The 11,569-nt window shown below is 38.6% G+C and overlaps 2 protein-coding genes across 3 annotated transcripts; both read left to right on the top strand.

The window, feature by feature from the left end:
• Nucleotides 1-2,038: 2,038 nt before the first annotated feature.
• On the top strand, nt 2,039-3,815 carry LOC149025583 (serine/arginine repetitive matrix protein). The gene is made up of 3 exons (XM_089143147.1): nt 2,039-2,650; nt 2,773-3,042; nt 3,239-3,815. Exons 1-3 carry the CDS (start codon nt 2,318-2,320, stop codon nt 3,653-3,655), a joined length of 1,020 nt encoding a protein of 339 aa, XP_088999273.1. The 5' UTR covers nt 2,039-2,317; the 3' UTR covers nt 3,656-3,815.
• Nucleotides 3,816-5,671: 1,856 nt separating this feature from the next.
• Nucleotides 5,672-10,225, top strand: LOC149025582 (transcription elongation factor 1 homolog). Of its 2 annotated transcripts, none has more exons than XM_089145784.1 (5): nt 5,672-5,902; nt 7,385-7,516; nt 8,324-8,394; nt 9,573-9,594; nt 9,717-10,225. In XM_089145784.1, the coding sequence occupies exons 2-5, from the start codon at nt 7,404-7,406 to the stop codon at nt 9,769-9,771; spliced, it is 261 nt and encodes an 86-aa protein (XP_089001910.1). In that variant the 5' UTR covers nt 5,672-5,902; nt 7,385-7,403; the 3' UTR covers nt 9,772-10,225. The 2 variants fall into 2 exon arrangements, with proteins under 2 accessions (XP_089001910.1, XP_089001909.1); XM_089145783.1 differs by having other exon boundaries at nt 5,674-5,902; nt 7,374-7,516; nt 9,717-10,223.
• The last annotated feature ends 1,344 nt before the right edge of the window (nt 10,226-11,569 follow it).

Below are 11,569 nucleotides of genomic sequence, written 5' to 3'. Positions count from 1 at the left end.
AAATAGTTGCAAGCAATATTAGAAATCTCAGTCTTGGAACTACCAAAAGTTGGAGTGGAAATAATAGCTGGTATTGTTGCTTCTTTTCATTAGATTGCCAGCACTACAAGCGAAAATCATGTCTCTTTTCTCCTTTAAAGTGGAGGCAATTTACCGACAGAAGAAAGCAAGTTGAAGCACTGATGTTTCAAAGCTCACTACTAGTAATGCTGTTCCTATTGACCCGTAAATAATAGAATTATCAAATTAACTTGCAGGAGTAATCGGGTGAAATCATGTCCATATCAAGGCTCCTTATGTAAGATCTTCTTCACGCAATACCTGTGCCTTTTGTGTTTCTATTTTTCTGTTGATGTTTAAAAGTCTTGCATAAACTGTGCCATTGAACTTCGCGGAAAGCTCTTTTCCTCGAAAGCTGTCGGCTTAATTGATTTTGCTTGGGATGTAAGAAACTGGAGAATTTGGCTGCTCTAGTGAGTTCTGTGAAGTGGGGTTGTAGTCTGGTAGAAATGTGAAGACCCAATGTTAGAATGAAGAACTAAAGGAGGACAGAGCCTACACATCATTTAAACAGAGCCAAATGGGCCATAACTGGATTCAAATCTTATTAAATGTTATTTATTAAAATAGTCTTGAGGTCAGAATCGCGGCATGCAAAAATTTCTATGATGGGCATTGATCTACTACTTTGCAATTTCAGGGAGCTTTTGGTGAGCTTGGAAGAATTCTTTGTATAGGGCGTGGAGACTTTCAAAATATAATCTGTTTGTCAAATTTCTTTCTGGTGAAATTTTCGTTAAATCTTCTACCTAGAAGGAGGAAAAAAAATGGCTAATGTCAAATGAGCACTGGATTTCGATGATCTTGATAACCAAAGAAATGTTCTGATTCAAAAAGCCATAACATACTTGTATTTTAATGGTGATAGGAGCACCAGATTACGATGTTTTCTTGAGGTATAATAATAAGCTTTATACTGAATATATTCTTGATCTTCGTGGGACTGTCTTAGAAGTTCTGCTACTAGCTTTTTGAGCACTTTCTTTTTGAAGAATCTGTTTTTACTTAATTAAAATCTGGTGTATGTTCATATTCCATTGTTGTGCATGGCTTTTATGCTTATCGTCAGCATTTTTGGAACTAGATTGGTGTGTGGTCCTTTCGTTTCTTTTCACCTTTTTGGGAGCCATTACATGTTTTATAGCGTTGGGACCTGAGAAACAGTTGGTTGTCTTTGGCCGTCTCTGTAGATGACTTCACATCAATTCGTCCCTGCAATATCTTGTAGAAAAATTTATTGTTAGAATTTATAACAATGTTTCAGTCGTTATTGAATTTTTACGTCTCTTCATGTCACTCAGCTGTTGTTTCTCATGGCTCTCGTAGCTAAAACAGTTCACAGTACAGGGTGAGAACAGAGAAACGAAGAGTTATTCTATTTTTGTCTACTGGGAACGACTAGTATCAGAATAAGATCAGCTGATTTCGGATCAAATCGAACCTAATTTGATTTTAGCTCCTAAAACCACCATGTGGATGAAACATCAATAACCAGTTAAGTTGAAGATGCATCTCATATTGCGATTTTCAACCATTAAAGTATGCAACCAATCTAAATAACCACAAAGCTTCCTACGATTATTGCCACCTAGAACTAAAGAAATTGTCTTCTCTCTTCACATGGGTCATCAAGCCCAAAGCTCTCTCTCCTAGAACAAACCAAAGTCACCTGGTTGGACATTTAGAAAACATAACAAAAAGCTCTACCTTCAATCATATTTCCAGTCTGGGTTTTACCTTTTTTCTCTTTTATGGAACAGCAGAAAGCTTCATGTGTCATGTAATGTTCAATTGCGGTTTTTTCCTTCTTAATTTGTTTCTTTCCCAGGCTAGTTCTTTTTTGGTAGGTAATTTTTCTGTAGTTTTCTGTCTCTTCTCAAGAAAAAAAATTTCAATATAAAGAATCTCCTATGACACAGTGTTCTTTGATAAACAAATGAGATGTCACATGGGCGGTTTGCTGGCATGACTTGATCCTAGGCGCAACAGCTCGCCTTCCCATTTCTTAGTTGTTTGGACTTTTGAGATCACAGTTCATCTCTGCTTTCTCTTGCAAAACCCTGTTTCCAGATTAAATATTCTTGTGTACAGAGAAGGATGCAATGAAGCACATGATTTCGTATCTAAGATGGCTGATTTACTGATTAGATCCATAGTTTTTCTTTCTTTTAATATAACATCTCAAATCAAACATAATAAGCACCTTAAATGATTGTGCCCTTTCAACTCCATTACCGTGAGAAGGTTGTAGCTAGCAATGGAAGATGAAAAGGTAGAACCTATTGAGTTGCTGGAAGAGAACTGGTTCTTCAGAAACTTCTTTCATGGAAGGACAACCATTGCCAGATGTGCTTCTGCTCCTCCCTCTTCATGGAGCAGCTGCCAGCAAGAGATGGGTGGTGAAAACAAGAGTTCTTCGTTAATGATGGAGGTGGTGGCTAAGGATGATTATTCCGTCCATAGAAATTTTCTTCGAACACCATCATTACCTCCTCGCATAGGGAAGCTGGAAGCAGTTGAAGTGGATCAAATCAACCAAAAAACATCAAGTAACACTTCAGATGCTTTTCTGCCTCAACGAATCTCCAAGGTACCATACTTCTCTTGATTTTAGTTACAGAGACGTGTATATTTTCGAGCCTGAAGCATTTGCATCCAATAATTTTGCAGCTATACCTTTCCAGTCACTCACTCCCTGTGATTTGAATACAGAGCACAAGTGTTGGAAGGCATGGAATGCTGAAGGAATCAAGTGCGGAAAGGCCAAGCAAGGATATTGAGAACCCATTTGAAAAGCAATCCTCTTCGATAACCAAGGAACTTTGGGACGATAGTCCAGTTCATCATCATATAGTGAGAACACCATCAGTACCACCAGCCATGAGAAGGGAAGTAGCTGGGATGGAAGGAGGATCTAGAACATTTATGCGGCAGGCATCGTTTGATCCTTCACTTGTCTTGCCATCGCAGCAGATCTCTAAGGTACTATACTACAAGAATCATCACAGCAGTTCTGGCTTGCAGATGTTGAACCTCTCATTGTAGACTACCATAGATTTTAATGTGGGATTTCAACATTCAATTAGAGTAGTTTATTTATATACATCCCCAGTTGATTTATCACTCTTGCCCAATGATGATTCAATTTCTGATCTTGCTAACATTTGTTCTTTTTCAGACGATCACACCAAGTCCCAGCATTCGAAAGCATCGTATGCGAAGAGAAACGAAAGTCGATAAGAGTGACAGCTCTTGTTCAAGTGGAGCCACCAGCAAGACTCTGAGTCGTTGGAAGACGATGAACGATCTTGAGATTGAGGAATTAAAGGGTTTCATGGACTTGGGCTTCACATTCCACCAGGAGGACTTGAACCCAAGTGTGGTGAACATAATTCCTGCACTGAAAAGCAAGAATGAAGCAAATTGGGATGAAGACAAGGTGAGTAGACCTTATCTGTCTGAAGCATGGCTTGAAAACAGATCACCTCCTCCGTTTCCCAATTGGGTTGATAGGAGATCATCAGTAGGAGACATGAAGGAACAACTCAAATTCTGGGCTCGGGCTGTGGCATCTAGCGTGCGTCAGGAATGCTAAAACATACTCCATCTGATTATAACAATCGCTACTTTCCTTTCTTAACTAACTTGTCTGGGTTAGCAATTGATTAACGATTCCTTTGGTCCTCTGTATAATCAAATTTGTGGTATGATGTAAAAGAGGAGATCGAAAGCTTATTGGTATTGAAAAGGCAACAAAACCTCGATTTTGATCTCTGCTCTGCTTTCTCCCAACCATATTCATATGTACATGGAACTTATTTAAGCAATTGAAACAGTTTGACGAATTTAGAGAATTAAAATCTACCGTTCCTTCCATTTGTAATGGTGAGATGATTAAGAAATGGCTGGCGCTTCACCCAATTTGATATTCCTCCAAAGCTGTGATGACATCCAGAAACTCTCAGAACACGAGGAACAGGGGAAGCTGGAATTAGCATCCTGGTATAATGGCCATTGCGTCAAATCAAATAGCCAACTAGCTCCTTGGGCTTACAGGTCTATGGATATTCTGAACCTAAATTATGAATTCCATGAGCATAAGAAATTCCTAAATTGTTTCCATTAGCTTAATTTTGACTAAGCAAAAGAGAAAATAAAGTTACCTAACACCTTCTCCAATCCAAAATCCAAACCAAATCCCTTAATTATGTTTGTTTGGCTTCTAGCTAGTATCCAATGGAGTTACTAGTGCGTCCAAGCTTTTATGTTTTGAGAAAGAATGATTCCTTATCATTCATTCATTCATTCATTCCAAAATATGTTATGATGATTTTCATTAACAAGTTTTTTTGGGGAAGGGGTGGGGGGAACTCTCATTGTATTGAGTCTAATGACTCTACCATGAAACACAAAAACTATAATTTTACTGGATTCCAGGAGGCGATTTTCATGCATGGCTGCATTAAGTGGGAAGGATTTGCGACATCAAACAGGTGGCATTTGGTCCTTTTTATGAGGGGGCCAAGCATGTAATGTTGTGTGCCCAAATTTTATTTAGGCTCCTTCTAGAATAATCATGAGACATTTAGGTTTCTTCTAGAATAACCATTTTCACATGAGAAGATGGAAAAAATAATAGGAAAATGTCCATCATTTGGCTATACTTGGGTAATTTCTATCACTTGGCTATACTTAGTTTTTTTTAGTTCTCCATTAGTAAACAGAGCCTTATACTAGTACAAGGGAGTGATAAAAATTTAATAAAAAGATAAAGAGTCATCAATTATTTGATTCCTCTCTATTGAGTTTGATTCGGAACCTCCTTCTTTCCTCCTTTTGCATATCCTTGATCGGACTGAGTGTAGGAGGAGTGATTGACTGGTTAGGGGCACAACCCATTTAGTGACGATTTTTTGGTTGACTTCAAGTCATCTAAGAAAAAATCCGCTACTTAGTCTCATTAACTCTGTTCGGCCGTCTTCTTTGGGTCCTACCCATTTGCTCTTTTAGTGCTCTTTGCTTTTTGCTTTGTTGTAAGCGTGTTGTTGGTTTAATACAATTATTTATTCATCCAAAATAAAAATAATTTAATAACATGTAATATTGTAATTCAAAAATACTCATTGGATATTAGAAATAATCATTTGATTCCTTATGATTCGTTACTGTGCAACATCTTGAACGTGTTTGAAGAGACGATCGAGAATTGTGCTAGAGCAAGGGCCTATATCCTTGAATTTGCCACGTAAGGGGATTTTTTTTCAATATAAAGAAATCTTATATTAAAAGAACTTGAAATCGTCCATACAGTCTTACTTGTCAAAGACTAGGCGTTCTTGACTAGAACACTAGCTATGCAGTTAACCAAGAGTGCAGATCCTCTCCACCCACTGGGCCATCTCTTCATTCTCCACACTCACATAAAATCTAATATAGGGCATTGTCCGTGTACCATAGACGGGGCCATATATGAGTGTGAGGAAATATAGGCACGGCTTGCTTGGGTGGAGAGGATCTGAATTTCATTAACCAAACAAACCGGAGTTGCCGAATCCAAGCCCTGGCTTAAAAGAGGATTTATTTTGAAACCGGACTCCGTTAACCAATTTAGAATCAAAACGACTGAACAGCCGCCGAGGCCCTGACGAAGACTCGAAGAGTCCACGCGACGTAGTGAGTAACACGCGGTACCTTAACAGCGTGTGTAAATAGGATAACAAAATATCCACAGCTATATTTATGGTGGATCGCTTGGTTCGAGTATTTTGACTCGGTGGTCGATACTGCTCGTCTTCACGATTGCTGTGGAAGGTTTCTTATTTGCTCCCTGCAATACTATTTGGTATGCTTCCAATTATATGTCATGAATCGCATGAGATCGTCTTGTTTTTTTTTTTGTTTCTTGATGATTTGATCTTCGATTTTAGGGTTTCTGTTATTTGATCAAGGAAGAGTGTAGTACTTGTAAGTTGCCTGAAGCTATTCTTTCGGAACTATTTTGGGCTGCAGGAGGGAATTACAGTTTGGTTTCGGTTATGGGGTTTCAATCTGACTGGCTTGGTTTTACTGAATTTAGGGTTCTGTTGAAGTACAAGTAGTTCAACTTAGCTATTGGGATGCTGTGCTGGATTTACATATTTTGGTTTCGTTATATTAGGGTTACCTTCGTGTGCGAAGAAAATAAACTGTTGTGAATTTCTGTGGCTTAAGTTTTCTCTTGATGCTAGGAAGATTAAATCTCAAAGGTGGGGATCTCTTAGGTAGTGCTGTGACATACTAATTGTCCTTCTGATGGTGACTTGGTTCACTGTTCCCCTTGTATCTGATGTTAGTTTCGTCTTGAGGGGGGGAAAGGGGTGGCGACCTAGAATTTAGGTCCATGGTCTATAGCATGGACTGTTTAGAGATCACCTGATTACTGCTCTGTTGTCACTCAGTACGTTTATCTTTGGTTGAGGACAAGATCAAACTATGCTGGTTGTGAGGTTAATGTTCCCCGGCCCCCCTTTTTGGGACTAAAGTATTTGCTTAGTGTGTCTCTCAAGATTGAAGTAAAATTAAATTAGCAGGGGCTTCAATTTACTTATTTTCACTTGTGTGGGCTTAGGTTCGATTTATGTAGTATATGCTATTGTTTTCATCTGAAAGTGCAATGTCCAGAACAAGGACTGGGGCATTTAGTCTACGGTTTACCATGTAAAGGTTTAGAAGCGGTTTCAGATATGTACCAACACCATGAGAGGTTATTTTTCACTAGTAGAGAGTGCATAACTGTGTGGATACCTTTTCTGATTTCTTTACAGCCCACTGTCTTTAACCAAAACCCACTAACCCCAACCCTGTAACCATCCCCAACATCAAGGCAATTACCTACACTTCCCCAACATCCCCCCCCCCCCCACCCCCAAAAAAAAAAAAAAAAAATAAACAAAATAAACAAAATAAACAAAATAAAAATAAAAGAAGAATAATCAGTGATGCATTTCCTAGTCATTAAATTAGGGGAGGGAGAATTGGGTTCATCATGTGGGCATTTGAGAGGAAAAGAGGGGATTGGGAAGGAAGAATACCTTGTGATGCTGGTCTTGATGCTTTATGAGAATTCTTTTTTTTTTTTTTTTTTTGCGTTCATCAAATTGATCTTCTGTGTTTTTATTTTTTTAGGGTTGGGGCATGTAATTTTGACTTGCTTCTCCCTTTTCTTTTCTTTTCTTTTTTTCCCTTTTTTCCCCACATATTCAATTCGACATGTACTCACTGAATTCTGTTCATATGATATTCTCTTCATGATGATAACATTTGAGTTCTTCTAGTGCCTCTGAAGGTAAAACTTGTGTGGAGTTATGGGGAAAAGGAAGTCAAGGGCAAAGCCGCCTCCAAAGAAGAGGATGGACAAGCTTGATACTGTTTTCAGCTGTCCTTTCTGCAATCATGGAAGTAGTGTTGAGTGCCGCATGTAAGTGATATTAAATTCAATTTCCTTCTTGTTTTTTCTGCAAAAAAGCATGCGGTTGGCCTGAGGCTCGCTGACATTTTGCACTTTACTGTATGTATTAGATACCATACCACCCATTCATCTCCTAGGTTTTGGGCCTTCTTATTTGTGGGATGACCTTAAGCAGACTAAGTGAATGATTCAAGTATCGATGTTTATGCTAACAACCTAAAATTTGACTACTGGGGGGGGGGGGTTCAGGGCAGTGGGAGACTAGTCATTTTCATTGAATTCATGTTCAGTATATCGTATACACAGCTCTTATCCCATCCATCGTTAGTGACTTCAAGATCTTACCATGTTATTATTCTAGTGTTTCTATATTCAACAACTTTTATTTGCATGTTATTTTTGTAAGGTTTTTCTTCTTTTCTTTTTCTTTGCAAGGTTTCCTTCTATGTTTGGGATTTTTTTTTTTTGGGGGGGGGGGGGGTTGGTGCGAGAGGCATGGATTGTGGTGTTGGTTAAACACCCCTTAATGATCCTGAGATGGTTAAGCTGCTTGAAAATGATCTCTGGAAAGCATTAATGCAAGAGGCAGTGCATTGAGCTCATTGACCTCAGTACTAGTCTTGGTTACAGTTGGACATTCATAGAAACTGTACTCTAGCAGAGTATCCATCAGGAGTGATAGGCCTTTCTGCTGTAACCTACAATCAAATTCCTCTATCCTTTTCTTCTTTCTGTTGTATGCACTTGTCGTCTGCTGGCTCATTGTAAGCTGAATCTGTTTTGGTTATGTGACTAAGAAGATACTATTAATTGCAGTGATATGAAAAATTTGATTGGGGAAGCCGTTTGCTCAATCTGTCAAGAGAGTTTCAGCATGACCATCACTGGTATGTGCAGTTGCTTTATGGTGCAAATTATTCTTAATATGCTATTTGATGATGAAATTTGGATGAATATTGTGGTCTGGATTTAGGATTGCAATAGAATAGGCATGGTGTCCATGGAAACCCCCAATGATAACCTTTTTGGAATGTTGATTTATGGGAATTGGTGATTCAGGCTCTAAGGATCATAAAAGGTAGACCCTATGCAAACAAGTATCTGACTAAAGCTTATTTTCAAGGTGACTCATTTGCCTTGTCGGCAAACCATGCTAGAGTCTTTTTCCTCCCTTGTACTATAATATTTAGTATGAAGACATTGCAAGTAAGTTAACAGCTAGGTAAAGAAACCAGCAAGTTTGTGTAAATTAACATACATTTAAGACTAAGACATCCAAGGTGGCACCGAAGCATCTAATGTGCTCAGCCTGCCTTTCCTTGATCCAGTAAGGCCACCTTGACATCCTGACGCTTGGATGCCTTAGCAGAGGCTTGAAAACTATGGATTAGGATCTGAGGCCTCTTTGGTGAGCATCTATTATCTTTTGCCAATAAAAAACATTGTAAACTAGTGTTTTTTTCAGGTTTAGTGACATTGGCTATTGCTGTTTTCTGGTTCTTCTAGGTGGATAATCTTTATTTATCAAATGAAACAGAATGTAGAGGGGACTATTATACCTCCGGTTGCATGGAATATATGAAATTTGTTGCAGAGAAAATTTGTACCATCATTTTCTTTTGTGTTACTTGGGTCCACACTAATAGAAACAGAATAATCACTCTGTCATTTGGTTCTAATAGACATTGGAGTGACTGCCATTCAGGAGTTAGGATCACCTCCTTGTCAGTGAACGCCTATTGTTGCTCTGATGTTTTTTTACCATACAATTGATGTGGGACCCACATGGGGCCCCATCCAATTTTGTGGTGTAGAAGAACATCAGGGGAGCAGTATGAGGTGATCTGGACTTGCCATTCAGAACATCATTAGCAACGGCTCCTTGAAAACTGTAGCTATACCATATTTACGCCATATTGTGTGCAGGCAGGCTGCATTTCCTGATCTAGGGATGCCAAGGGATGAACATTTTTTTCTGGTTCAAAAATTTCCATCTATTTCTCATCCTAATTGTTTGTTTAACTGCGCTAAGCTAATTTTTTTCTTTGCTTTTTTTTTTTGGCAGCTTTGACTGAACCCATAGACATGTAAGTTGAATTCACCTTTTAATTCTGCATTTACCTTCTGAAAACCCCCTTTTTTTTTTTTTTTTTTTTTGAAATTTCTGTGCTATACTCAACTGACAATAATGTGGGGGGATGCTCTGCAGATACAGTGAGTGGATCGATGAATGTGAGCGGGTTAACACTGAAGATGCTGCTTAAGGGACCACAGGAGTGTTCCATCTGTAACTTCAGTGGTGAAGGCAAAGAGTGCTTTCTAGTAGAAACTTTGTCAAAACTTCTTCATTCTTACTAGATAACTATGGATTATGAAACCATGGCAGGGTATACTTCTTAAAATTGGGATTGTGAAGACGGTACCCATGTGTAAATCCATCTTCCCATGTGGAGAAACCCTATACTGACAACCCCGAATGGTTAAATATGTAAAACTGTATTCAACCCTAGTATGTTGTCTGCGTTGTGTGTGGCTTCTTCACCTTCGAAAATTCATTCATCCGAGAAGTCTGAGCGTTGTAGGGGCTACTGTAGAAGGTAGCAGACAAGCAATTAAGAATCGCTACTAGTGGGGTTTGATTTGTAGTGATTCGGTGCGACCCAGAATGGCTAATTCTGAGAGGCTTTTGACGTGGCCATTTTGCAGGTCGGCCATTAATGTCAGCCATCAAAAATATTTTGATTCTTCGTCTATAGTAATTCATCTCTCTCAGAGGTACCAGGTTACGTCCGACATTAAAGAGAATTTAAGTGGTAGTGGTGGGGTGGAAGTAATTTGGAATAAACACATGGTCCACTAAGCCTGGTTATTATTCTGCTTTATCGAATGTTCAAGATCGATATTTTCCACCCGAATCGTTCCTTGGGGTACCAACTGTTTCCTTTGGATCCTATAAATATAGCAAGATGCTTCACGCTTCTGATAAAAGTTCCTTGCGAATTCGTGACTCATAGATGGACAATGGAGATTCAAGAGGGTTCATTTATTTAGAAATAGAACAATTAATCATTGAAGGAGGGGAAGCAATACTCCAGAAAAATTCACAGTTACTGAACAGCTAAATAAAATACATGAGTTTTCAAACTGAGACACCACAACCCAATAAGGAAGAAAAGGGAAGAATCATGCAAATTAAGATTTTTCTTCTCTCTTTGGAGATAAAGCCTTAAAAGGTAGACTAGGAGAAGGTGAAGAGAGAACACTTCGTTTACCCTGATGAAAATTTCCGTCCTTTTTAATGATGATCATGCAACAAACCTACCTAAAGAATCATTACCCAAAAATAATTATTGCTTCTCTTGATCTTGATTCTGCAACCCATGAAAGACTTTTATCATCTATTGGTGAAGCTGGGGATCTTTTTCACGGACCCTTCTGCCTGGCTGATGCCGTCTCTGGTCATCTATTGGTGAAGCCCATTCATGCATGCCGAACGCTGTGGCATGAAACATTCCCACCCTGCCGACAACATGAAGAACCTTTGCCCTTGTATTTTTTTCATTTGTGATCTTGATACATGTAAAAACGGATCAGACGGCAAAAGTAAAATTTCAGGATCATATTTGAAAAGAATTTGCTGTACGATGAATCATCAGGGTAATGACTGTAAAAATTTCCAAGAAACTACTGATTTGATTTCCCTTGCCTGTCCCATTTCTAATACTTTGTTCATCATGTCATCCAACTGGCCTCTCTACAAGGCTGACAAAAACCTTCCAAAGTCTGTCCTTAAAAGTTTTCCCAGAATAGAATCAAGGAAGGCTCAAATAAAGTTAAGCCCAATAAGGCAGGCAGCAGCAACAATAAAGTGTGATTATGGTTGGCAAAGCCAAGTATATCAATGTATAGCTATTTGCTAGTATGATTCTTGACACACTATCAACAAAGGCCAATAAGGTCTAAGACGACAGAAGCAAAACAATCAATTCAATTAATTACATGAAGAAAACGAATTGATCAAAGTTCAAAATGAAAATAACACCACAAATCAAAAACACATAC

Source organism: Hakea prostrata, chromosome 2 (assembly GCF_041222555.1).
Source record: "Hakea prostrata isolate BN-2017 chromosome 2, UWA_Hpros_2, whole genome shotgun sequence".
Lineage (NCBI taxonomy): Eukaryota > Viridiplantae > Streptophyta > Magnoliopsida > Proteales > Proteaceae > Hakea > Hakea prostrata.
The sequence above is the reverse complement of the archived record's forward strand: the minus strand, read 5'-3'. Positions and strand labels throughout refer to the sequence as shown.

Excerpts from the sequence above, each read along its gene's own strand:
- LOC149025583 (XM_089143147.1), top strand. The coding sequence starts at position 2,318 with ATGGAAGATGAAAAGGTAGAACCTATTGAGTTGCTGGAAGAGAACTGG. Across the intron at positions 2,651-2,772 it reads TGCCTCAACGAATCTCCAAG|AGCACAAGTGTTGGAAGGCA; the intron begins GTACCATACTTC and ends ATTTGAATACAG. Across the intron at positions 3,043-3,238 it reads CATCGCAGCAGATCTCTAAG|ACGATCACACCAAGTCCCAG; the intron begins GTACTATACTAC and ends GTTCTTTTTCAG.
- LOC149025582 (XM_089145784.1), top strand. The coding sequence starts at position 7,404 with ATGGGGAAAAGGAAGTCAAGGGCAAAGCCGCCTCCAAAGAAGAGGATG. Across the intron at positions 7,517-8,323 it reads AGTAGTGTTGAGTGCCGCAT|TGATATGAAAAATTTGATTG; the intron begins GTAAGTGATATT and ends TATTAATTGCAG. Across the intron at positions 9,595-9,716 it reads TTGACTGAACCCATAGACAT|ATACAGTGAGTGGATCGATG; the intron begins GTAAGTTGAATT and ends GATGCTCTGCAG.